Here is a 27,766-nt window from a genome sequence, read left to right as displayed (position 1 = left end):
CAATGAGATTAAATATTTCTTGTCTATTTTTGCTACTTTGCAGCACTTCAATTTTATTACAGTATATTGAAAATCAGTATTTACATTCCTTCTACCTATTTGGTCTTGCTGTCACTTCTTTTTGTACTTGAATTCTGTCTTTGTCGTGACATTGCTAGGGTGCTGTCCACAGCCTTCAGCCTCCTCTTTTTTTTTCCACTTAGATTCTCTCTGTGAAATATGCTGCATTCATCTTAGCCTGATTTGTCATCTGTAATTGTTGTTCTTGTGTTGTGTTGTTTGCATAACAAACTTAGTACCTGTATTCATTCTGCAAATTATGAAGTACAGTTCTTGTAATAAAATGCCTGCCCGTGGGTCATACTGTTTTTTCACCAAAGTATATCCAACACATGGGCTATAAAACTTCTATGACCCTGATTTATTGATGGAAGTCCAGTTTCAAGACAAGTTTAAAAAATCCCGGATTCTCTACTTTAGTTTGCTAATGACAGTGCTAATGGACTAAGGGTTTATGCAGTATTGAGGTTCCTCCTACAATAGTAGAAAGTAAATAATAGCAGAATAATAGTGGAAGAAGCTTTACTTAAAAAAAAAAAAAAGTACGTTTGACTTCACAAGGATGTTCTGTTAGTAAATACATACCTGTTCTCCACAGCAGCATCTAGAGAAACTTTCTAAGTTTCAGCAAAGTGATGTGACACCTGAGTGTCTCTTCCAATGGCTTCTGCTTTGTAGAGAAAAATTACCCTGAAATAAAGTCCGTAGCAAGAGCCTAGCATGATCCAGAGGACACGGAACTGTTCATTTGTATGAAGCTTGTTTTAAATTATTAAATATGAAATTAATATAATGTTGTAAGCAATATTATCTTTTCTGTTATCACAGAATCAAAGTAACATTATATAATCATCACTAAACCACATCCCTTAGTACCACTTTCACACATCTCTTAAGTACCTGTCAGGACAGGGACTCCACCACTTCTCTGTATGGCCCATTCCAATGCTTGACCACCCTGCCTGTGAAAAAATTCTTCCTAATGTCCAGTCTAAACCCTCCCCGACACAACTTGAGACCGCTATATATGCCTTTATTTATATATGAAATATGCATATAGGTGTGCAAGCATATGTAGTAAAATATATATTTTTTTCATATTTTGCAGGTCATTGCAAGTGTGTTGAGGAACTTGTCCTGGCGTGCAGACGTAAACAGCAAAAAGACACTACGAGAAGTTGGGAGTGTGAAAGCACTGATGGAATGTGCTTTAGAAGTTAAGAAGGTACCGTGTATAAGATAAATTTTTGAGACGTTACATTTAATTTACACAAAATAAATGTATTGTGGTCTTTTTTGACATAAGCAGTATGTCACATGTTTTGGGTGTTTCAGGTAACTTCAGAGTTTAAGTTACCTAAAGTTCTGTTAGAATTGGTAAATAGAATTGCTTTGAGTTAATGGAACATCAGATCATAAAATAATGCTATTACCTCAAAACTAGTAGTATTTCTGTAATTCTGTTTTTTGACGATTGACAGCTTTTGCTCTTCGGCTTCATTGTTTCTTACAATTCTACAATTTAATAGAACCTCTTCTGATTTTAGTGAGTAGGTAACTGCCACTTCTGTCATTTTCTAGATATATTCTTGGTATCTAGACAAGATTATGTTCTATCCCAGAGTCCTCTGCTGGCTAATCTTCAAATCAGTTTACCATTATGACAGCTAGCAAGTACTGTGGCTGATACTTCAAAAAATTTCTGGCAAGCAATAAATCCATTGCTGAGGGAAGGAGGGAAGCAAACAAAAGTTTGCCTGCGCTGCTGTATGCCTTAGTTGATAAGCTGATCAGCCCAGAAAGCAGAAATTGGAACATAACTAACTCATATTTGTGAGGAAAAGCCAGAGGAATAAAAGAAGCACATTAGGAAAATAGAAAGAAAATATCAGGCATTAGCATACAAGTGAGATTTCATCCAAACAAAAATCAAATTGTGCTGATAACTGGAAAAACAAATTGTAAAACAAATTCCATGGTCAGTGAATTTTATTTCTTTGCAAGTGTATGTTAAAATTAACAAGGCTTTTTTTTTTTTTTTTTTTTTTTTTTTTTTTTTTTTTTTAAATCTGTGGGCTGTATTCCTGTAGGTTCAGTGGGAATTAGTACTTCAGTTTATTCTTGGTCCATCTTTGTATCAGTGGGAATTAGAGATTTGTGACAAACTCCTTCAATATTTCTGAGGGCTTTTGATCAATAGTTGAAAAACTTTTCTAATCCTGTCACTTTGTTATTTTCCTAGGAATCAACCCTAAAAAGTGTCTTGAGTGCCTTATGGAATCTGTCAGCACATTGTACTGAGAACAAAGCTGATATATGTGCTGTTGATGGTGCTCTTGCATTTCTAGTTGGTACGCTGACATACCGGAGCCAAACAAACACTCTTGCCATCATAGAAAGTGGAGGAGGAATTTTAAGAAATGTTTCTAGCTTAATTGCTACTAATGAGGACCACAGGTGGGTATAGTGCTTCTGAAAAATTGTAGTGGTACTAAAAGCATGTTTAAAAGATAGTTTGTATGCTGAGTCTTAATATGAATGTATGTAGAGTAATATAAAATACAATAATTTGTAACGAGTCAGCAGGTGTTCCACTTAGATAACAGAAATATGCAAACAGATTAATATCTGCTGCTTATAAATGATGAATAGTGTTAGAGTCTTTTCATGGAAAGAAAAGATTCATAAGTCATTATCAGCCATAGGAAGCAACCTGGAAGGAAAAATATTTTTGAGAGGGTAGGATGGGAGCAAAAATTTGTGTTTATAGTAGCGTTTGGTGAGCATTTAGATAGATTCTATAAAAATAGAGGAAAAATAAGATAAATTTTCACTGGATAATTGTAACTATCCTTTTAAAGGATTAACTTGCTTGTTGTGTAGTAAGTTTTTATTTTGTTTGTCTCTGATCTGTTGGAAATGTCACTTAATGATTTTTGTTTTCAATTACTTAATACCAGGCAAATCTTGCGAGAAAACAGTTGCTTACAAACCTTGTTACAACACTTGAAGTCACACAGTTTGACAATAGTCAGTAACGCATGTGGAACCCTGTGGAATCTTTCTGCACGAAATGCAAAGGATCAGGAGGCACTCTGGGACATGGGAGCAGTCAGCATGCTCAAAAATCTCATTCACTCAAAACACAAAATGATAGCAATGGGCAGTGCTGCAGCTCTAAGAAATCTCATGGCAAACAGGCCAGCAAAGTATAAGGATACTAACATTATGTCTCCAGGATCAAGCTTACCATCTCTTCATGTTAGAAAACAAAAGGCACTGGAAGCAGAATTAGATGCGCAACATTTATCAGAGACTTTTGACAATATTGATAATTTAAGCCCAAAAGCATCTCACCGTAATAAGCAGAGACATAAGCAGAATATATACGGTGAGTATGTTCTGGACTCTAGTCGTCATGATGATGGAGTATGCAGAACAGAGAGTTTTAATACTGGTAACATGACTGTACTTTCTCCATATTTAAATTCTACAGTATTGCCTGGCTCAGCTTCTTCAAGTAGAGGAAACATAGAAAATTGTCTATCTGAGAAAGACAGAAGTCTTGACAGAGATCGAGCAGTAGGTTTAAATGCCTATCATCCAGCTACAGAGAACAGTGGAAACTCCTCTAAGAGAATAGGAATGCAGATTTCTACAGCTGCAGCTCAGATTGCCAAGGTTATGGAAGAAGTGACAAGCATGCATATTCCACAAGAAGACAGAAGTTCCGGTTCCACTTCTGAAATGCACTGTTTGACAGAAGACAGAAATACCACAAGGAGAGCAGCCACTGCCCATACTCACTCAAATACGTACTTTCCAAAATCTGAGAATTCAAGCAGGCCGTGTCCTGTGCCTTACACAAAAATGGAATACAAGAGAGCATCAAATGACAGCTTAAATAGCGTCAGCAGCAGTGATGGCTATGGTAAAAGAGGCCAAATGAAACCTTCCATTGAATCTTACTCTGAGGATGATGAAAGTAAATTTTGTAGTTATGGGCAATATCCAGCTGACTTGGCACATAAGATACATAGTGCAAATCACATGGATGACAATGATGGAGAACTAGACACTCCTATTAACTATAGTCTTAAATATTCAGATGAACAGTTAAATTCTGGAAGGCAGAGTCCTTCTCAGAATGAAAGATGGGCAAGGCCTAAGCATATAATAGATGATGAAATGAAACAAAATGACCAAAGGCAGTCAAGGAGCCAAAGTGCGACCTACCCTGTGTACACTGAAAGTGGAGATGATAAACACATGAAATACCAGTCACCTTTTGGACAGCAAGACTGTGTTCCTTCATTTAGATCAAGAGGATCCAATGGTTCAGATCAGAACAGAGTAGGGTCAACTCTTGGAATCAATCAGAAAGTAAATCAGTCCTTGTGCCAGGTTGATGATTATGATGATGATAAGCCAACCAACTACAGTGAACGCTATTCTGAGGAGGAACAGCATGAAGAGGAAGACAGACCAACCAATTACAGCATAAAGTACAATGAAGAGGAACATCAGGTTGATCAACCCATTGATTATAGTCTGAAGTATTCAACAGAAGTTCCTCCCTCTTCTCAGAAACCATCTTTTACTTTTTCAAAGACTTCTTCAGTGCAGAGCACTAAAACTGACCATATTTCCTCAAGCAGTGGGAACACGTCAGCCCCTTCAGCAGGTTCAAAGAGGCAGAATCAGCTTCACCCAAGTTCTGCACAGAGCAGAGGCGGTCATGCTCAAAAGACTGCCTCCTGTAAGACTCCTTCTATTAATCAGGAAACTATACAAACTTACTGTGTGGAAGATACACCAATATGTTTTTCAAGGTGTAGCTCCTTGTCATCTTTGTCATCAGCTGAAGATGAAATAGGACGTGATCAATCCACACGTGTGACTGATACTAATGCTACACTACAGATATCAGAACTAAAAGAAAACAGTGGGGCTCTATCTGCAGAAGCTGCAGTGAGTGAAATCACGTCAACATCACAACATATCAGAACAAAATCCAGTAGACTTCCAACTTCCAGTTTATCACCTTCTGAGTCCTCCAGACATAAAGCTGTTGAATTTTCTTCAGGTGCCAAATCTCCCTCAAAGAGTGGTGCACAGACTCCTAAAAGCCCACCAGAACATTATGTACAGGAAACTCCTCTCATGTTCAGCAGATGTACTTCTGTGAGTTCCCTGGATAGTTTTGAAAGCCGTTCAATTGCTAGTTCAGTTCAAAGTGAGCCTTGTAGTGGAATGGTGAGTGGTATTATAAGTCCAAGTGATCTTCCAGATAGCCCAGGACAAACAATGCCTCCAAGCAGAAGTAAAACACCACCTCCTGCTCAAGGAGTTCAAGTGAAAAGGGATGTAACTAAAGGTAAAGTACCTACTGCAGAAAAGAGAGAGCCTGGTCCTAGACAAGCAGCTGTAAATGCAGCTGTTCAGAGAGTTCAGGTATTGCCAGATGCTGATACACTATTACATTTTGCCACAGAAAGTACACCAGATGGGTTTTCTTGCTCTTCTAGCCTGAGTGCTCTGAGTCTTGATGAGCCATTTATACAGAAAGATGTAGAGTTAAGAATAATGCCTCCTGTACATGAAAATGAACATGGAAATGAAGCAGAACCTGAACAGTCAGATGAAACAAAGGATAACCAAGAGAATAAAGCAGAGAAGCCTTCTGAAGCAGAAAAAGACATTCTGGATGATTCTGATGATGATGATATTGAAATACTGGAAGAATGTATTATTTCTGCAATGCCTACAAAGTCTTCACGTAAAGCCAAAAAGCCTTCTCAAGCATCTGCTCCAAAAATACCTCCTCCTGTAGCCAGAAAGCCAAGCCAGCTGCCGGTTTACAAACTTCTGCCTTCCCAAAGCCGATTGCAATCCCAAAAGCATGTGAGTTTTACACCAGGAGATGATATGCCACGAGTATATTGTGTTGAGGGTACGCCAATAAATTTTTCAACAGCTACATCTCTGAGTGATCTCACAATAGAATCACCACCAAATGAGTTGGCCAATGTAGACAGTGTGGGTGCAGGGGCAGAGTCAGGGGAATTTGAAAAGAGGGACACTATTCCTACAGAAGGTAGAAGTACAGATGACACTCAGCGAGCAAAAAGCATAACTGTGACTGGCCCAGGACTGGATGATGATAAAACAGAAGAGGGTGATATTCTGGCTGAGTGCATTAACTCAGCTATGCCAAAAGGAAAAAGTCACAAACCTTTTAGAGTGAAGAAAATAATGGATCAAATCCAACAAGCATCTACATCTCTAAATAACAAAAATCAACCAGAAGGTGAGAAAAAGAAGCCAACATCACCAGTAAAGCCTGTTCCCCAAAACAGCGAATACAGAGCACGTGTAAGAAAAAACACGGAGTCTAAAAGCCAAATTAATAATGAAAGAAGCTATCCAGAGAACAGAGATGCAAAGAAACAGAATCTTAAAAATAATTCCAGAGATTTTAATGACAAACTTCCAAATAATGAAGAGCGTGTAAGAGGAAGCTTTACATTTGATTCCCCTCATCATTACACACCTATTGAGGGAACTCCGTATTGTTTTTCACGCAATGATTCCTTAAGTTCTTTGGATTTTGATGATGATGATGTTGACCTTTCAAGGGAAAAGGCAGAATTAAGAAAAGGAAAAGAAGCAAAGGAAGTAGAAACTAAAGACTGCCCTAACGTGGAACAGCCTTCAGGTCAGCAACCAAGTAATAGGACACAAGTTTGCCAAAAGCACCCAACAAGCAGAAGTCAGTCTAAAACTTTCTGTCAGCCAAGTAAAGATATTCCAGACAGAGGGGCAGCTACAGATGAGAAGATGCAGAATTTTGCTATTGAAAACACACCTGTTTGTTTTTCTCGCAATTCATCTCTTAGTTCCCTTAGTGATATTGATCAAGAAAACAATAACAACAAAGAAGGAGAACCAGTAAAGCGAACCGAGGCTCCTGATTCACAGATAGAATCAAGCAGACCACAGACTTCTGGTTATGCACCTAAATCATTTCATGTTGAAGATACACCGGTATGTTTCTCTAGAAATAGCTCTCTGAGTTCTCTAAGTATTGACTCAGAAGATGATCTTTTGCAGGAATGCATTAGTTCTGCCATGCCTAAAAAGAAAAAACCATCAAGAATTAAGAGTGAAAGTGAAAAAAGTAATTCCAGAAATATAGGTGGTATGTTGGCAGAAGATTTAACACTGGATTTGAGAGAGATACAGAGGCCAGATTCAGAACACGGTTTCTCACCTGATTCAGAGAACTTTGATTGGAAAGCTATACAAGAAGGTGCAAATTCTATAGTTAGTAGCCTGCATCAAGCTGCAGCTGCTGCATCACTATCTAGACAAGCTTCATCAGACTCTGATTCTATCCTTTCATTAAAATCTGGTATTTCTCTGGGATCACCATTCCATCTTACCCCAGACCAAGAAGAGAAACCTTTTACTAGTAATAAAGGTCCACGAATTCTTAAGCCAGGAGAGAAAAGTACACTGGAATCTAAAAAAGTAGAATCTGAAAGTAAGGGAATCAAAGGAGGGAAGAGAGTATATAAAAGTATAATCACAGGAAAAGCTCGCTCCAATTCAGAAGTTTCAAGCCAGATAAAGCAACCACAACAAACAAGTGTGCCTTCAATTTCACGTGGTAGGACAATGATTCATATTCCAGGAGTTCGAAATAGTTCTTCAAGTACAAGTCCTGTTTCCAAAAAAGGCCCCCCATTCAAAAACACAAATTCCAAGAGTCCCAGTGAAGGCCAAAGTTCAGCTAGTTCTCCAAGGGGAGTCAAATCATCAGTAAAACCTGAGCCAGCTCCTGTAACTAGGCAGCTGTCAGGGTTGAACCAGGGTGGATCAAGTAAAGGACCTTCTAGATCAGGATCTAGAGACTCCACTCCTTCTAGACCTCAACAGCAGCCATTGAGCAGGCCTCTGCAATCTCCAGGCCGAAATTCAATTTCCCCAGGAAGAAACGGTATAAGTCCTCCCAACAAACTGTCTCAGTTGCCAAGAACATCGTCTCCTAGCACAGCTTCAACTAAATCTTCAAGTTCAGGTAGGATGTCATATACATCACCAGGCAGGCAGATGAGCCAGCAAAACCTTACAAAGCAAACTGCCTTAACTAAGAACACCAGTAGCATTCCAAGAAGTGAGTCTGCTTCCAAAGGATTGAACCAAATTCTTGGTAGTGGTGCATCAAACAAAAAGACTGACTTATCCAGAATGTCATCGGCAAAATCTAGCGGAAGTGAATCTGACAGATCTGAGAGGCCTGTTCTTGTTCGCCAGTCAACTTTTATTAAAGAAGCTCCGAGTCCAACTCTAAGACGTAAATTGGAAGAGTCTGCTTCATTTGAATCTCTGTCTCCTTCCAGACCAGATTCTCCCACAAGGTCCCAACTACAGACTCCAGTTTTAAGTCCCTCGCTTCCTGATATGTCTTTATCCACTCATTCAACTGCCCAAACTAGTGGCTGGCGAAAATTACCCCCTAATCTGAGCCCTTCTGTAGAATATGATGGGAGACCAGCAAAACGCCACGACATAGCGCGTTCTCATTCTGAGAGTCCATCTAGGTTGCCAATCAACAGATCAGGAACGTGGAAACGCGAGCATAGTAAGCATTCCTCATCACTTCCTCGTGTAAGCACTTGGAGAAGAACTGGAAGTTCTTCCTCAATTCTGTCAGCTTCTTCAGAATCCAGTGAAAAGGCAAAAAGCGAAGATGAAAAGCAACATGGAAGTTCCCTTTCTGGACAGAAGCAAAGTAAAGAAAGCCAAGCACCAGCAAAAGGTACTTGGAGAAAAATAAAAGAAAATGAAATCCCCCAAATAATGAATGATCCTCAGCATCCTTCCTCGAGTGCCACAAGTAGCTCTGATTCCAAAACTCTAATCTATCAGATGGCACCAGCTGTCTCTAAGACTGAGGATGTTTGGGTGAGGATTGAGGACTGCCCAATTAACAATCCTCGATCTGGAAGGTCCCCAACTGGAAATACTCCTCCTGTTATTGACAGTGTTTCAGAGAAGGGGGTTGTGAATGGCAAAGATTCTAAGGAGATTCAAGAAAAACAAAATCCAGGGAATGGAAGTGTTCCTGTTCGTACCATTGGTTTAGAAAATCGTCTGAACTCTTTCTTTCAGATGGACAGTCCAGACAAGAAAGGCAATGAAACAAAACCTCTGCAGACCAATCCTGTTCCTGCACCAGAAAATAACGAAAGTACTGTAAGCGAGCGTACACCATTCAGCTCCAGTAGTTCAAGCAAACATAACTCTCCGATTGGCGCTGTTGCAGCAAGAGTAACTCCTTTCAATTACAACCCAAGCCGTAGGAAGAGTAGTGTGGACAATAGTTCTGCTCGGCCATCACAGATACCAACACCAGTAAATAACAGCACAAAGAAACGTGACTCAAAGTCTGAAAATACAGACTCCAGTGGAACTCAGAGTCCCAAACGTCATTCTGGCTCTTACCTGGTGACTTCTGTTTAGATACATCAAGAAATAAAACTGATGTATTAAATGCAGCAGCTACTTAGAAGTTTTATTGCAAATGAAACTTCAAATGATGGGGATTGATTTTTTTGTTTTGTTTTGTTTCTTTGTTTTTGTAAATAGGTTTGATTCTTGTTAGAGAGTCCTTGTTCTGGAAGCCATATTTGATAGTATACTTTGTCTTCACTGGTAATATTTTGGAGGAAAACGTGATTGACAGTTTGAAATAAAATTGCTAATGCAAGTATATTTGTACAGTATGTTTAACATGTATTTAATTAGCATCCCATCCCATGATCCTTTAAATATTGCTTGTCTTGAAATCATTGAACATTGCCTATAGAGATGATGGAGTCATACTGCTTTATCAATCATTTCTAGACTACAGACTGACTAAACTACATCAGGGAAGAACTGGTATTATTTATGCAAAAAAATATACTCAGTTTTAGTATTTGTGAGTCCATCTAACCCAGTAATTAATCATGTGGCTGTGAAATTCACAGTAATATGGTTTCTGCTGAACAAGCATTCCCAGCCTGCTTTTCTGCATGAATGAAACTGATGGTTATTTTCCGAAGTAATGGTAACATTTGTGGTCACATAATGTGCATAGATAGGTATGGTGTAACAGTTTACACTTTCTTTTTGCCCTGGGGAAAAGAAAAAAAAAAAATAGAAAAAAAGAAAACTGTGTAACTGTAAAGCCTTGAGCAAAATCATTTCACCTGAACTAGATTTCATCTTCAAGTAGGTAGATTTTTTTTTCTTTTTTGCTATGCTGTAACTTGTTGTATATTCTGGTATTTGAGGTGAGATGGCTGCTCTTTATTAATGAGACATGGGTGATGTCTCAACAGAGACTAAGATGAACATTTCAGAATAAATTATTACTATATGTAAATCGTGTGTGTTACTTTTGCATTACATAAAAATACAGTATTTTACTTTGAGATGTCACCTTTTAGTATGTATAATGCACTTACACTTACGGCCTGATGCAGGAGAATCTTGCACCCTCAATATTCATTCTTAGTGACTGAAAATGGCTGTTGTAGGATGCTTGTAGCAGTTGCAGGATCAGGCCTCAGGTCTTCTGTAATATAATTGTAATTGAGAGTTTCACCCATCTCAGGTGCATAACAAGGCTAAAGGCAGGGTATTTCAAGAAGACAGGCGGGATAATTGCTTTCATCACTGCAAACTGAAACAATATTACATGTATAAAAATGATATTTATAAATTGAAACTTTTTTTTTTAATTGGGGATATAATGTAGAATGTGAAATAGTGACTACTGTGAGATGAAATTTTAATTCTATTTGAAATCTTCATGCAATTTTATTTTTTTAAAAAATTATAAAGGGAAAAATACCACAAGAATTTCATCACAAAAAGTTTGTCGTAGTGGAAAAAAGATTTTGTATGCAAACCAGGACCTTTGCTGCCTCAAGCCTTTTTGATGCAAATATGGTTTGTGTTAGAACAATGCTGAAAAGACAGAATAGTGCTTTAAATATATACATAGATTGAATTTAAATCAGATTTCATTTAAGGTAGAAACATGAGATAATAGAACATTAACCGTTCTGTGCATGATTGAACAAACCACAAAATTGCATCAGTTTTGTTCTGTGTCAGCTGGACTGTTCTTAAGTTAGCATTCTAAATAGTTGGTATTCAGAATTCAAGATGCCCTAATTTTAAGTAGCGCTGAAATAGAGTAATTTAACATTATGGCAGGCTTAGCACTGTTACAGTGCATCACATCTGTGGCTTTTGTGCTTCATCTGCTATTAAGATTAATCACTTTTATCTTGAATTCCTCATAAGACTTGCAATGTTTTTGAACAGAATTGAGATACTGTCAGCAGTAAGTTAAAAGCCAATACCAAAAATCCAGATTTTTTGAACAAGTGGTATCTTATTTTTATTTTTTTTTTTAATTCTTTGCCTCTTGTCAAATTTTTCAAGACATGCTACATTTCTACACCACCTGGTTGGTGTAGCTCTTAACAAACAGCATGTTGGCATTCATAATATTTTGCACATAGTATCTTCACAAAACTTTTAATATGAACGTGACTGCTCTTTTCAAGATGAAATAGAGACAGAACGTGATTTGTTTTGAAGTCAGGACTTTCTGTTGGAGTAGAATACAGAACTTCATCCTTGTGTTAATAGAAGACCATCTTTCTTACAAATGATGTGATACTTTTTTGTGATGTTTTCTAACTGATAATGTAGAATAGAATATTCTGAAGGTACACCATTTTACCCAGGATAGCTTTGCATCTCCTTTATCTAAGAATTTAAAGGTAAACTTAATCCCTATAAATAAATTCTGGTTTCAGTTTTGTAACTGAGGTAATCTAAAGAACATGAGAACATGAGGTGAAACAATCAGTAATTGTATGCATGTCAAACACCAGAACGCATTTGGAAATTGTAGTGGCTTCTTCAAACAGTCTAGGAGGTACTTCTTTTTAATTGGGAAGTTTCTCTTAATATCCTCATAACTAACCTACATTCGTAGCAAAGACAGATGAGATAAACTTTCCAAGTATAAGGGTAGTGAAACACTAAAATATGCTTCCCATGGGAGTTGTTAGATTTCCATTACAGAAGTTTTAAGAAGAAGGTTAGGAAACATAAGGGGATGGACTTCAGTGTATTTCACATTGCCTTTGTGCAGAGAGATGCTTACTTAATCTTCTGAAATTCCTTCCCAAAGCATTTCTCTGATTCTTTACCTAAAATGCTTAGTATCCATTAAGAGACTTTTAGAATATTTAAGGACATACACGATGTTTGATTCATATTAGTGATTAGGATACAAAGTTAGATTTTATGCTTAACTATAAAAATGAATCAAGGAAATATAAAATGAGAAGAATGGAAAATGGCTGTATTAAGTATATTTAGTCTTGAATTTTGTTAGCAATGTCTAGATTAATGGTTGCCAGATTTGGTTTATGCTGCTAAAGTTTTCTCTTGCTCCTTGGTTTTATTTTAATGAGGATGGCACAGCATGAACCAGGACATCATCAGTGTTGAGGCAAAACGAAGGAAAGCAAGGAGCTAAGGAAACCAAGACTCATGTTACTGTGTTTTTTGGGGATATACATTTTGATAGAACTTTAGTGATTGGAATGCAGACCTGCAGTTGTCCTTTGATTTAGTTTAATAAAACTTTGTGTTCTTTATGTGAAAAGTGGGAACATGTCTTTCTGCAAATTTTTACTTTTTAAAATGTGCATTCATTCTTATTTCTTGCTGTATTGCTAAATTTTTATGAAAGCTTTTCTGACTAAATATTGAAAACTTTTTAAAGGGAACTTAGATTTTTCATGTACAGTCCTCTGTCAGAATATTTTCCTTTGAAACTTTATAGATGATTCTTAAAACTGTCATATTTGCTAGCTCAAAAATTGAAAGCCAGTGGCCTTGCCCTGACTGCCTGACAATACTGGAATATTGTTTAAGCAGGAGTTGGCTTTAGAATACAAGTAATCAATTATGCTACTCTTCAATAAACTTCAGTTAATGTAAGCAACAGCACTCATCTGACCCTTCAGTGGTCCAGATCAGCTCTTACCTGGCAGAACTGATTGGAAGGAGTAGGGTTGAAGATGCTCACGTATGCTGAATTTGCTCAGAGCAAGATCAGACAAGCAGCCTGAGGAAGTGGAAGGAGATTGGATCAAACCATTACTTGCTATTGTAAGCCAGTACGCCAAGTTCCAGAACAGCTGTTAACCCTTTTTCAGACAGCAAAAGCAAATTAAAGTTTTGTACTCTTAGCTTCTTCATTTTAAATTTCTGGCTGGTGGCCTAACAGAGCTTTACATTTAAACATACTGTGTTCCAGGGAAGTCCCTTTACCCTGGAAATTCTGACAGCTAACATCGGAAGTATGATGTTTGCACAAAGTTATTTTTTCTTCATCACAAACTACCAAATTATTTTTTCTGCCATATGTGAAATCATATGTGATAATTTTTAAATTTGCAGTACTAAATGCAATATTAAATCCTTCCAGCAGAATGATCTACTGCAATTAGTTAGAAGAGGCTCAAAAAGGGGAGAGACCTTATCCTGTCCCTAATGAAGGCAGCACTACTCACAGGGACGATGTAGAAGAACGCTTAGGTGAACTTTAACATCCACTTGTAGTCTTTTGTTGCTAGATGCCTCCCAGATGTCTTTTCACACTTCCCATTAAATAGTATGGAGAACCATAAATGTTGCTAACATTCCTGTGTAGAGTTCCACCTCAGTGTAATTTCATCTACTTACTGTAACGCCATGCAAAGCCTAATCCGCCCATCTGACAGCTTTGTTCTGGGTGAGATGTGTGATTTGGATGAATCAGAAGTGAGGTGTCCATTCATTTGAAGCATGACTTCCTTCCCATGCTTAGACCTTTGAGGACTTTCTTAACTTCATTACGCAAACGTGTTCGCTGTCTGCTACCACTGCCATCTCCTTTGCACTTTTAAGTATCACCGAAAGAGATGTCCCCACTTCTTTCATTTTAAATCACATGTAGAAATGTCATTCTTGCTTCATAGTTTACTATATGCAGAGTAACAGATTTTATCTGTAACATGTTTTAGAGAATGTTAATGTAGATAAGGTTGATTTTTTAGTCTGAATGTAAGTTGGTTGTGTGTTGTATTTGGCTACATATTGGAAGTGCAAGGGGATTTGGTGTGGTGCTGCAGAGCTTAAGAGTTCACAACAGTCATGTAGGTGTCAGTAAATTTGTGATGCCCAGATCAATACCAAGTATGTATTTAATACCTACATTTTCTACTGTCAACTTTCAGTTTACCAGATGTGCAGTTTGTCCATTCTAAGACTGGGTAATGCCTCCCTAGCCTCGTTTTGCAAGTCATCTGTTCCTTAGGGAATTTCCACATAGTTGTCGGTTATTTACAAATTTCTGCCACTCCCGGGAGTCAAGGACATTATTCTAATCTTCTTGTTGGTGAAAGCATTATTTTTCTTGAGTGGCCATGAAACTGTAATTAAGATACGAAGGTGTAGGGGGAGCTTGTTCACTCAGTGAAATGCACTTCCATCCAAAATTATTAGCTCAAGACATACATACAAACTGAGCATCTCTTGGGCCCTACTTCTTGGTGGGAATTAAGATGTGTAAAGCTCGAGCTGGCTCTCTGCAAGTAAATAAGTTGTCCTCTGAGAACAAATAAATTTTTCCCACCTATGAATGTTGTTTCTCTTTGATGAACTCAGCCCACAATTATCTTTCCTTAAGTTTTGTTGTTTGCTTCTGCCTGAGATGCATTACTGTTCTTATCCTATCTCTGTAATTAATTATTTCTTCAATTATTCTGATGTATTTTGCTTCACAGTATCCTAATTCTGAATTTAGTCTTGCGATGCATAACTTATTACTGGTGGTGTTATATAAAATTTCCTCCTGATTGCACCTTGTCAGAGTGGAATTCTTTTCTTGGCTGTAACTAAATCTTAGGTGTCTGCTGCACTAGAAATATGTTTTCATTTAAAAAGAAAGTTGCTGTTAAGATGATGACAACACATATCAGAACCAATGGTCTAAGAACCCATGCAGTTTTATTTTGGTAGTAGTCACATTTTAGATAAAGTAGATAAAAGCTTAGGGAGATGTACATCTCAACAATAGACCTCTCTGTTCTCTTCCATTTTTCATGTTAAAAGAAACTGCACAAAATCTAGTTCTGACACAGTGTAATCCCATAACATCTTATTTACCAGAAGTTCACAAGAAAGCGTATTTCATTATGACTTGTACCACGGCAGGCTTAGTTAATTCCAGTCCTTCCTTAATTGCTGCATCTAGACCCTGACTGGAGACTGTCAGGGGACCTAGATTTGCTGATTCCCAACACACACATACAAACACGAACTTACATACATATGCTTATTCTGCACTCTTCTGTTCGCTCTAGGATTGCCATACAACTAGAAGCATTTAAGTTTTTTTTTAAAAAAGGCTCTGTTGCTGAGTTACATCATTGGGTTTTTTTTTTTTTCTGATAGTTGTAACTGTATAGTTCAGAAGGTGAGTTCTAATTTCTGGACTGGTTAGTTGGTACCTTATTTTTGAAGTGTTCCAGAGAAACATACATGTATTAATTTATATTCAGGAAGAGAAGTTTATGGTCAGAATGTAGAAAAGGCAGCTTAATGTCAGTAGGGATTTTGGAAACTACAGGATTTTGAGTGTTCACATTTATTAACGATTATGTACAAAACAACATCGCTTGGGGTGAGGGAAAAAGGAAAAAGGAGCTCGGATATACAATAAACAGAACTTGGGTTTGCTTGTGAATCTTAGCTACATCTTAGGTCATGACTAAGGTCTGTGATGGCAGATGTATGGAAGGGCAGGAAGGTAGATGCAAAGATTAAGCCCCAGTATTAATGTCTAGAAGCATGTCATTTTTATTTCTGGGAGGGAGAGGGGATGTGGGGGATTTTTATTTATTCCACTGCATGATGAAGGGGGGTTGGTATCTTTCTCTTCCTTCTATAACTGTGCAGTTAAACAGTCATTCAGATTTGGAGTTGGACTAGACGTTCTCCAGAGCTCACTTCCAGTCCCTACGTGTCTGTGATTATTTGACACTCAAGTGTTTAATTTTATTTTGAAGTCTTACTAACAGAAATCCCCTAGCCTAAGTGAAATGTATGAGTTCAGGGCAAATACTGTATTATTGTGTCATGCATATGTGGATGTGTGTCTTTTTATCCTACAAACTGAGTTTATGTAGCTGTCAGGTGTTCTACAAGGTGAGAACAGAAGGTCACTGAGGGAGAGAATGTAAAACTGAGGTCAGCAATTACTGAGGAATTAGAGATGCATAGAAATCACTGTTTTTCTATTGGTATTTTGTTGGCTCTACTGTACCGAGCTAAACAGGGATTTAGATAGAGTCCATTGGCAGTGTGGTGCCTGAAAGTCGCCTGCATGCCTCAGTGCAATACTGTGTACAGTGTCTGCTGTGTTTCCTTATTGACTCCATGTAAATCAAGGGATGGGCTTAGGTGATGTAATCAAAAAGACTTGGAGCTCTCAACAGAGTACAGCTGAGGAGAGCTGTCTCTAGGCAACTATCTGATGCCATGTCAGCTGCTCTTGGCAGCCCAATTGTAACAAATAAGTCTAACGTGGATTTGGAAATCTTGAGGATAGCTATGCCTTTTTAAAGATACACAGGGTATCAACTGTTCATGTGCTTCTGCCATTGAGATGAACAAAACTGGTGTTTCTGCTGATAAATACATCTCAAATCTACATCTCAAAATGCTAGAGTAGAAGAGAAGATTTTGGCTTGCTAACATAGAAGGAACTTAGAGTAGTCCCTGGATTTCAAGGAAATGCCATATGCAGTATTTCAGTGATGTTTCATGAAGCGTGTTTCCATTTTTTATGTTACGTATACTTCTTTTGAATCTTTGCTTATATGGATTGCAGATAAAATCCTTTTAGCTTGGCTCCTTCCTTTCAATATCAATTGGACCAACTGAGATTTCACTCTGAATCCCCTTTTTATTTTGTATTTTCTGCAGACCACTACAAATCTATTGCCCAAGCTTAGCTGAAAACACACCTGGATGGTATCACTAGTCCCAATTACAGACATTTCTGTAGCATGACTGTGCAGGGTAACACGTAGTCAGAGAAAACTGAACATGTAAGTTAGGTCTGAATAGGCTGCCATCTGCACACGTTTTCAGTAAAACACAGCAGTTTTAGCTCAAACTATTTACTTATGCTTGTTCTTCCCCTTCTGTGCAAAGCATTTGGATTTATCCCAAGTGAAATGTACTCTCTATCAAAACCACTTTGAACTTCTGTTCCTTAATCTTATAGGGTCCTTGAGGTTTCTTTAGTTCTCTGAAATGCATGCAATGCAATGGTTGCTCCCTGCCACTTCCCTTTCTAAGCACGTGCGACAAAGGGAATAACTTCAGGAGTCGTACACAGCTTCAGAGATGAGGGCCCCTGGTACTGAGCAAAGGCATTATTTGCAGTCTTGAAATTTTGCTACAGACTTACACGAGTCCCATTGTCACCATCAATTACATCTTATTTCTTTAAAATGTTGAAAGTCTATTAAGTTCTCATTGCTTTGTCATCCAATTTCAGATACCAGGGACAGCAAATGCAATGTGTCTGAGCTAGTCTGCTTTGTGACCTACTTCTGTCCTTGAAATCTTTAGGCTAGAACTCAAACCTGAAATGTTTTTCTTATGACACTAAAACAACTGTAGCAACTGGATGGCATATAAAGTCACTTTATAATGATGATTCTATGATTAAATTGATATGTTTGTACCTAATGCTTCATTTTAGGAATGTTAGTTTCAAGATACTATGAATACTAGCATCAAGAAATAAGATTGGCTTGCAATAATAGGATATGCAGAAAAGACTCGCTTCCCTCATGATCTGCCACATATGCCATATGATACAATCTATAACTCCAGAAACTCCCAGCGACTTCTTACGCTTTTTCCATCTGGAAAAGATACAAATAAACATTTGTGCCCTTATGACAGTATAGGTTGTGTAGCTTTTGTTCTGTTTCAGTAAATTTAAATATTGTTTTTTAAGAAAAGCCATTACTCCTGGTATGTTGGTATTAAAAAGCTGTATTAATTGAAGAAAAATAGCATGCGAGTGACAAATATAACAGCATTAAACAAATGCACAAAATTATTCTGTCTTGAACTAAGTGGTCTGATCGACAGCAAAGTTAATATGCAGTGACAGTGCACAAATGGCAACCACATTCTGTGCCTTCTTTAATGTTAAAGCAGTGTTTCTCAAACTGACATCCAATTATGTACCACAATTTGCTTTAAAAAAACACAGAAATTAAAAATATTGCAGAAAGAAAAAGGGGGAAAAAACAGGGTGAAGAAGTAACTTTTAATACTTCCCTCAGTTTTAGCCAATTTTTTAAATGGAGTCAAATAAATAATCTAGTATTTTTTTTCCTAAAATAATTAAATAGTTCTTTAATTTAAATTTTGCTAGAGTATCATCCTGCAGATGGAGATTTAGCTCTACACATTTTTAATTGAAACTTAGGTGTCCCAGAAAGTAAGGGTTATGTGTATAGTCATGTGACAAAAACAAGCTGCAGTAAGCCTGACTGATAACGTGTTTTAGTGATGACCATGTTTCATGACAGATCAGGCAATAAATAATGCACGTCTGCGTGGAGACAGAAAGAATATAATGAAATCTTCTCTGTCCACACTTCACATTGTACATACAGTAATGGGAGCGTGGGGTTTGCACGTAAGGGGTTAAAAACACTGGTGCCTGCTTATCTCTTGTGTAAACCTTCGGGATGGAGATGCTGGAGGCCAGACCCCCTTCCCTACTTAAGCCCTCCCTCCCCCCCCACCCCAAACCCCAAACAAACAAACAAACAAACAAAAAACTAACAAAAACAGCTGTGAGAACAAGCTATGACCGCTTCAGTGCATGAGCAGTTGAAGCACTGACATCCTGGGTAGCAGCTCTCAAGGCACTGGTAGCACTGACACTTTTTACATAGTGAAGCTCTCAACTGTAACATGCACGCCTGTATGTGTATACAACAAAGACTGTACAAAGCAAGACCATAGGGAACCCATTATCAATCTAGAGCTAAGAAAATAAGAACAGAAAATGGCCATCTAAATAATTGTTTGCAATAATTACCTTAGCTACATTCCATTTTATGTAGATGGCAATCAGATCACCCTCCAATAGCTCATCTTTAGCACTGAGCTACCAATGAATCAAAAGCCTCCCTCATAACTTGGCTCTCCTCTGCTTGCGAATCCTTTGAGCCACAGAGCATGTTGTGTCATGCTTGTGCAGGCCTGCCTTGCTCCTGAACAGCTGCAGAGACCACACAGTTGTACTGCTCATACTGCTTTTCTGCAGTACTCTGTGCAGCATATTCACTTCTGGCATGGGAGCATAGATGAAAGACAATAAAGTTGCCTGTCATTCAAAGGATTGAACAGCTGAAATAACACACTGACAGGTGCCAAATGCCATCCAGCTTCTTTTTCAAGCTTAACTTTAACTCAGCTCTTCCAGTTTTCAGGAACCCTATCACAAGCAACATCATGAACAGATCTTCCCTGCAACCACACCTGCGCTGCAGTGGGTCTCAGCATGCTCCTCTTCAGCACTTCATCTAGAACTGGGTGCTCTGATAAGCAGTAACGATGTAACAGGGATACCTCTGGAATACCTTCACTTATTTGCGAGTCCTGGCGCACAGCTGCTGCGTGAAACTTAACGGGCGAATGCAACAACGCATAAAGTCAGCTCTGTGCAAATCAGCGACAGCACGGCTGAGGTCGGCAGGGACTTCTGGAGGCCGTCTGGGCTACCGCGTTCTCTGGCAGGTGCAGCCCGAGTGTGATCAGTTCTAAAGATGCCCAGGAGGAGACGCAAAGCCCCGGGGCCATGCGTGACCCTGAAGGACGTCGCTGGGCCAGCCTTACAGACACCCCGAGCAGCCCGCCGTGGTCAGCGCCGAGCGACCACGGGACAAACAGACCCAGGGCTGTGTCACGGGCCCCGAGGCGCGGGAAAGTCACGCTCTGACCTCCCGGCACCGAACCCCTCGCACAGAACATTCCCAATACAGACCGAGACCCCGCAGCGCACCGCTCCAGGGTAACGCGCACCACAGCACCCCCCGCGTCACTTGCGGGACACAGCCGCCACGCACGGTCTGGGTCTCTTCAAACTTCCGGCGCTTATGGAAACGTCTCGCTTTCTGATTGGCCGCTGTGCTTTACAGATGGCAGCATTGTCCAATCGAATCCCCGGAAGTGGGGGTGGGGCGGGATTTCCGAGTTCAGGGAGGGTGGGTAGGCCTGGTCGTTAGCAGAGCGGTGCTGGTTGTTAGAATGGCTGCGGCCGCTGCCGCCTCGCCGGCCGACAAGGAGAGGTGAGGCAGGGCCGGCCCGCCCGCTACCGCCATAACCGGACGGCGTCTGCGGGTGGCCGTGGTGCTGGGATGGGCTGGCGGGGCGGGATGGGATGGGATGGGATGGGGTGAGGCCCCGCTGCGGGGCTCGTGTGCGGAACCGCGAGGGGTGCGTCGCCCCCGGGCCTCCCGGGGCGTGCTGCGGGGTTGAGGGCGCTCTGTCCCTGCGCCGGCTCCGCGTCTGTCCGGCGGCTGTGTCCCCAGGGTCTGTGGTACCACAGCAGGAGGGTTAGGTGAAGGTTCTTCACCAGATACAGATAGGCAGGGATTCTTCGCTGAAGGGTGGTCGGGCCGTGGCACAGGCTTCCGGGCCGGTGGCTTCGAGTGGAAGGAGCGTTTGGATAATGCCTTCAGATGGGGGGTTTGGATTTTGGGTAGTGGTGTGTGGAGCCAGGAGTTGGACTCGATGGTCCTGATAGGTCCCTTCCAACTCGGCATATTCTGTGTACGATGTAGCGTGGCCGCGTGTTGAGGTGGCACAGGCACTCCACGCAGTGTGCAGCTGTAACTGGGGCCGGCCCCGAGGGGCAGCACACGTCAGCAGCGTTCATGTCCTGCTGAAGGCAAGGACCTGCACCGTCGCCCCTGCTTCCCTCAGAGATCCACGGCAACAGAGGCTTATTTTGTGCCAGGACTGCGTGGAAAGTTTATCATAATGCGTTTATTGAAGCGAGGTGTTCAGCTGTGTCATTTTTTGTTTCTGTAGTGCTTGGTGCTGCGCTGTGCTGTCGCTCTTGTAAAACAGCACGTCATCTTTAAAGCTCACAGAAGGTAACCAGGACAGAATTGGTGGGCAGCGTAGTATGTTGGCATTTGAGAATGACAGTTACAAGACTGATGTTTTCCTGTGCAGAACTGTCCCGTGTAGGTACAAGTAGTTGGCTTGCAGAGAGTCAGTCACCTAACGCTGTGCGCAGCAGTGTGAAGGGAGGGTAACCGGAGGGAGGTAAGCTGCCTTCTCCTTGGCAACTGGGTGAGCAGTGGGCTGCCCATGGGAGATGATGAGCAGCTGCCTTCACACTGCTGCTTGGTTTGTTGAACTTCTTTTTTCTTCCACTTCAGTTTCACATACTAAGCGGTTTTTATTGTGATCCCCAGGTTTTCTTGCCTGTACAGTTCTTTTCACTCAGCCCATGGGGTTGGGGCAGAAGGGATCAGAGGTCCTTGTCTGTCTCCAACTGAGTGGGCTTCAGACTGCCCCAGATAACTTGCTTACCTCTTCTTCCCTGTTTTCTTATACTGTCATTACTCCTCATATGATTGCAGTTTTTATCCTTGTAGACATGGGCCTTTTTTCTTTCTTTTTCTTCTCTTTCTAATGGGAGTGTAATTGAGGTTCTGTGTACCTGTATGTGCTTGACGGGATTAAAGATCTTGAAAACTCATAACTTAACTTAAGCAAGTCTTTAAGTATGTTTTTTTCAGAGGCTTTGTAACTTAGCAAATCCAGCTTGTTCTTGTATGTGGATAGAAAAAATTTCAAATACACAAGAAAAAGGCACTTCTTGCTTTGATGAAGTATTTAATCACTAACAGAGCTACTACCTTGTTTTTGGGAAACGTATTCATTCTTTTCACTGAAAAGAATATGTTTGGTTCAGTGAAATTGAGTCAAAGAAGTACGTTTTCTTCTCTTAGTTTTCAGGGTTTAAAAAAAGACTGTTCAAAACAGTTTTTTCACCTCCCTTTTTTCCCTCAAACAGCTATCTCTATCCTCTGTGTACTCTTCTTCAGTGCAGTCATGCAAAGGGGTTTCTGCCAAGTTGACAGGCAGTGTATTGAATAACTGAGAGTGGGACTATTTAACATCTTACCAAATAGGAAAAATAAGTGGTTGTTCTGAACTGCTGTGGAAGCTTCTGTGCTTTGGCAGTGATACTCTTGTTTGTTTGTTTGTTTTACCAGGAAAACATGTGAACAATTTGAAGAGTTTATATTGCTTAAACTGGTTGTTTTCTCTTTTTAGATTTATCTGCATTTATCCAGCGTACTTGAACAACAAGAAGACAATAGCAGAAGGAAGGAGGATACCTATAGACAAAGTAAGTTTGTGGGTGGCAGGAAAAAAGAAGAGTATTTTGTTTTGCTCTGTAGTAGTTCTGTAGAGAGCTGGAATATAAAACTAAATTTCAAAGTTATTATCTTCCAAATTCCCCCATGGCAAGTTAGTTTGATAGAAGAGCCCTGGGTTTCTGTTTTCATCTGAGCAGCAGCTTTGGCAAGATGGTGAAGCAATGACAATCAAGTGTGCTCAATCTACTACAGAATTGATGTGCCAAATTTGGAAGGGATGCAGAAAAGAATAATTAGTTTATTCTAAGATTGTGAGCTTGGTGACTTGACTTACCTAAGTATGCCCATGTTCTGTGCTTTGTCTCCTTTGTTGCTGTCTGTCAAAGATGGAACTTAAAATGTATGTGGCATGCAGATGTCTCTGTTGTTTCAATCTGTCCAGAATAGTTTTGATTCTCACTCTTTATAAAATTTTTAACAAGCAAATGCTGAGTTTATAAGTGACTTTTCTCACTGTTTAGTTTTTTGGGTTTTTTTCCTGATAACAGTTAAAAAGTAAAAATAATTATACAGCATATACTCTGCCAATGAAAGATCTACCTGTGGAATGGATCTGCTGCTGTGTGCCTAAAAAAAGTTCCACTGTTTTCTGCACTTGTCGTAAATTTCCCTTTAGTCCTTTACTGAGACATCTTTTTTGGTTCTGTGTAAATATAATTAATGCCATTTCAATTATTTTTCTTAGGCAATTCCGTTACCGTCTTTATTCCTCTGTCCTAAATAATTCTCTCATCTACTTTCTGTTTCACTGATTTCTCTGTATCTTTGTTTTTGTTTTCTAGACTGTAGAAGGACTCCCAGATGACTTCTGCAGTAGATTTGTCACTATTTGAAGTACTGTCCCTTTCCCATCCACTTTTTCTGGTTCTACAGTATAGAGACGCCACTATTTCTGTATAGGTAACTCATCACTGAAAAATGTTTAACCAATGTTTAACATGTTGTTTCAACAGGCTGTTGAAAATCCCACATCTACTGAAATCCAAGATGTGTGTGCAGCAGTTGGATTCAATGTGCTATTAGAGGTAACAAAAACCAGACCCCCCTCTCTCCCCCCAGACAGACAGTCAAACCAAAACCACAAAAAACAGACACCTTGGTATGTGTCTTGTCTTCTGTGATTTTATTTTTTCTTACAGACAGAATAAATTGAAAATAAATTTTTTTGTTAACAGCCAAGATATTTTCTTACTTTAAGTGGTAACTGAGCATAATGATGAAGGAAATGTTTGAAAACAGTATGCAAGGCAAGAATTACTTGGATCTCTAAGTTAATGTCACTTTTTGAGCTTATAAAAAGATTGGTCTGTTAACTGTTCTTCTTAGAAGACTATCCTAGTTTCTCAGAAGTTGCTAATATTCAGAATGAAAGCAAATCTTTCAAGGTGCAACTCTTAAATTTTAAAAAGTACATTTGTATTGAAAGGTATTATCTTTTGGAACTAGTGTCTGATAATAATACTTAAAATCTTTAGGGTCCTTTGGAGTTACGTTTCAGCTAGAGTTGCAGCTTACAGCTTATTTACTGCCATACTTGCTTGGTCTTCAGTTTCTTGATTAATTTTTTCCTTATGCAATGAGTCTGGGTTTCTAGCACACTTTGTTTTCTGAAGTGATTAATAATTTAAAATACTGTGGAATTTTCTATCAGTATTTTACTGTAGATGTTTTCTTTCAGAAGTGACTGGCATCCAAAAGGTTGTAGAAATTCACTTTGCATTTTGAAAGACAAATACATTCCTATTAGTGCACACTCACTTGCGAAATAGCCACTACCAGAAAGCAGCCTGAAGCAAAAATAAAGGCAGTGAATATTAAAAGTAGTGGATGTCAGACTGTGACCTGCTGCAACCTACTAAAGATTGTCTCTAGATGTCCAGAAATGTTTGTGGGCATGGAGGTGAGACAGAAACTTGTGTCAGTGCAGTCCAGGCTGGTGGGGATGTAGAACAGTCCCTATAGCTGGTTACTCATTGAATTGTTACATACCCACAATGAACAGTAACTTACAGCAGCCCTTCTGAAAATGTTACACTAACATATATACACTATATGTGTACTATATACTATATATATATATATATATATATATATATATATACACACACACTACACTGTATAGCTTTGGGCTCTATCTACTACAGTGGCAAAGCGTTTGATGGATGAGACTGATGGAGAGCTGTAGTTGCTGTTTGGATCTGTTAGGAATTCTGTGAAGCTGTGACTTAGATCAAATGCCTGCCAATTTTTTGCAGAAAATTGTTCCAGTACTTAATACATAAATGAGTTTTCCTTTTGTGTGACAGAAAAATAAGATGTATCCTAGAGAGTGGAATCGTGATGTGCAGTACAGGGGTAGAGTACGAATTCAGCTCAAACAAGATGATGGCAATCCATGTTTACCTCAGTTTCCAACACGTGAGTAGAGTATCTCGGTTAAACCCTTTACCTGCTACTAAACCTGAAAGACTTCATTTTATCAGCTTGATTAATTCATTTTACTGTCAAAATTTTAGAATATTACATTAAATCTCTTCGCCTCTGTAAGTGAGCTAAATCAAGTGTATGTGAACAGTGAGTAGAGTTTGTAAAAATGCTGCTATTTCTTCAGTACTTGATGTGAGAAGAAGTTAGGAGAGTGGTGTGTGATAGCAGTAGTTGATTTATTCAGTATACAGTTTTGGCTTACTGTTGTCTTGACAGACACAATGGAATACTTGATATTAAAATTGATAAATTCCATTTGTAAGGTATATGCATCAGATAGGCATTGGTACAGGCACTAAACAGATAAAATAAAACACTGAGTTTGCAGTTCAGTTTTATGTTGGCATTTTCATATTTAAGCACATACTTATTGTTATAAAGCTTGTATTTATTGTTACAAAGGGCAGGCCCCGGAGCTGCTCCCTGTAAAATTTACTTGTCATTCACTATGAACCGTTCATCTTTTCCTTTTTTCTTGTCAAGGAATCAGTATGTAATGGGGAAACAAATAAGTAAGGATATGTCTGAAGGAAAGAGCAAGAAGAATACAAAGATGAGAGTAGCTGAAGAATGTATTAGGAGACATATCAGGAGACAAATTCAAACCATGTTCCTGTAGGAAGATGGTGGTGTCTTTTTAAACAGTGCTTGTAGCTTTTTGCATAGTTATTCTGTCCCAAGTATTTTAGGCCATTAAGACCTGAGGAAAGAGGGTAACTGAATATTGTCAGGGGATACGTCTGTTCTGGTCTGCTGTGATGCCATTCCTGTGCTTAAATAATTACAAAAACAAAACAAAGCAGAAAAAAAAAGCTGGTAGAAGTTCTTTCCAAACTTGAAGCTATGCAGCACATGAAAGAGAACTCCTTGGCTTTTTTTCTGTTGTAACAGAAAGCTGAAAATGGGCTGAAGTTTTTAACTTTGAAAACGGTGTGCATGTTCTTAACACAGTACCAATGATACCTCCCTGTATTTTTAGGTAAATCAGTGATGCTGTATGCTGCAGAAACCATTCCCAAACTGAAAACAAGAACTCAAAAGATGGGAGGTAGTGATCAAAGTCTTCAACAAGGAGAGGGTGGCAAGAAAGGTAAAGGGAAGAAAAAGAAATGACTCCACATCTAAAATAAGTGTAACGTCTAATGGCTGTACTTGCAACAAATACAGATGGACACATTACTTAATGCAACTTTGAGGTGAAAGACAGAGGAACAAAATAAACAGGTCAAGACAAATAGAACTGCCTGCTTATTTTAGAGCTGGAATGTATGTAACAATAAATCTATCTTCACACACCCTGCAAGTCTGAAGCAACATCCAGTTTGGAAGTGGAGCAACATGAGCAAATTGTGGACGGAAGAATCATTTTTTCCAAAATGAATATGCAGCTTTTTAAAAATAATGAAAAGTCTTATGCAGACTTAGATAGGCAAACAGTTTTCAAGTTAGTTAACCATTTATCTGTGCTAGTTGACTGTCTTGACTCTGGAGGGTCTGTATCACCAATTAAAAATGCAAATCAGTGAAATTATGACTTTGTAAACTTCCCTTCCTAATCATCTTCCATGATTGTCAGTATACTAATAAAGGTGCAACAGTAATTTTGAAATACTTTCTTGAATGCTTTTGTCAAAAGTGTTAACTTTTCCTCTGCAGCTTATTTCAAGAAGTCAAAGACGTACTGTAGGGTTACTATTTTAACTGTTTAAGATAACTGAACAATTTAGCTTTTTTCCTTTTTTTTTTTTTCTTCTTTGAATACTGAATTATCCTATTTTAGATTGTTGTTTGAGAGCTTATGAAATGCACTTTCTAGCTTTATTTCAGATGCGTAAGCCTTGCAGTGTCTGGTAACTTAAAATATCTGTGTAGTCCATGGCAGGGACAGGAAGTTATTGGAGATTGATCAGAACAGTTGTCACGAGAAGTAACTGAAGAAATTACTGAACAAGTTAGATGAGGGATAGTTTACTATAAGGAGTCCGAAAAAGACCCAGTGCTACCTCTTTCAAGTTAAAATAAAATAAAATCCCTCATGAGCTTTTCTAATTCTTAGTATTTGTGAGCAGTTATTTCACTACTTCATAGATGACTACTAGCAACAAGTTATCAGATTATTCCAATAAAACTTTCATGTTGCAATATAGTGTTTTCATCTATCTGCCAGGTAAGTGGTTTTATGGCATCACTTTTTTTCCATATTTCACAGGATAGCACCATTCAGAATTCATCTGGATATAGGACCAGTCTAAAGTAATGGAACTTGGTTAAATTCTTACTTGATGATACGATTGCTCAAGTTACTCATGCTTGTATTTTGAGGTATTTTATATTTTTTATTCTTTGTTCTACTCAGATGCTTTAATGGACTTCAGGTTACCAGCTTTTAAAAATTGTTGCTGATGGGTATGTATAGCAAACTGCACGGCAGCTCCCAGCTTACGAGAAGCTCGGTTGTTTTTCCTTTCTGTAGAATATTTTAAGTGTGGTTCTACTGCAGCATTGAATGCAGGAGGGTGCATTCGTACTCTCTCTGCAGCTGTGTCAAATCTAGAAGCTGCCATGATGGACTTCCACATGCCACTCCCTTG

The 27,766-nt window shown here is 39.0% G+C and overlaps 2 protein-coding genes across 18 annotated transcripts in view; both read left to right on the top strand.

Moving 5' to 3' along the window:
- APC (APC, WNT signaling pathway regulator) overlaps positions 1 to 15,049 on the top strand; it is a 93,058-nt gene extending 78,009 nt beyond the window's left edge. For 15 of the 17 annotated variants that reach the window (XM_046905989.1, XM_040655703.2, XM_046905988.1 and 12 more), the window contains 3 exons: positions 1,169 to 1,285; positions 2,303 to 2,517; positions 3,021 to 15,049. In XM_046905989.1, the coding sequence (XP_046761945.1) occupies positions 1,169 to 1,285; positions 2,303 to 2,517; positions 3,021 to 9,588 (6,900 nt within the window). In that variant the 3' untranslated portion in view covers positions 9,589 to 15,049. The remainder of the gene's footprint in view (positions 1 to 1,168; positions 1,286 to 2,302; positions 2,518 to 3,020) is intronic. The other 2 variants (XM_046905987.1, XM_046905990.1) reach the window with 2 other exon arrangements.
- A 5,437-nt stretch (positions 15,050 to 20,486) lies between these two features.
- Positions 20,487 to 26,784, top strand: SRP19 (signal recognition particle 19). Its single transcript, XM_001233374.7, has 5 exons — positions 20,487 to 20,576; positions 22,582 to 22,657; positions 23,642 to 23,713; positions 24,995 to 25,106; positions 26,155 to 26,784. Exons 1-5 carry the CDS (start codon positions 20,536 to 20,538, stop codon positions 26,286 to 26,288), a joined length of 435 nt encoding a protein of 144 aa, XP_001233375.2. The 5' UTR covers positions 20,487 to 20,535; the 3' UTR covers positions 26,289 to 26,784.
- The last annotated feature ends 982 nt before the right edge of the window (positions 26,785 to 27,766 follow it).

The sequence above is a fragment of the Gallus gallus genome, chromosome Z, assembly GCF_016699485.2.
Source record: "Gallus gallus isolate bGalGal1 chromosome Z, bGalGal1.mat.broiler.GRCg7b, whole genome shotgun sequence".
Taxonomy (NCBI): domain Eukaryota; kingdom Metazoa; phylum Chordata; class Aves; order Galliformes; family Phasianidae; genus Gallus; species Gallus gallus.
The sequence above is the reverse complement of the archived record's forward strand: the minus strand, read 5'-3'. Positions and strand labels throughout refer to the sequence as shown.

Coding starts and splice junctions, on each gene's coding strand:
- SRP19 (XM_001233374.7), top strand. CDS start 20,536: ATGGCTGCGGCCGCTGCCGCCTCGCCGGCCGACAAGGAGAG. Junction 20,577..22,581: donor TCGCCGGCCGACAAGGAGAG/GTGAGGCAGGGC, acceptor TTCTCTTTTTAG/ATTTATCTGCATTTATCCAG. Junction 25,107..26,154: donor TTTACCTCAGTTTCCAACAC/GTGAGTAGAGTA, acceptor CTGTATTTTTAG/GTAAATCAGTGATGCTGTAT.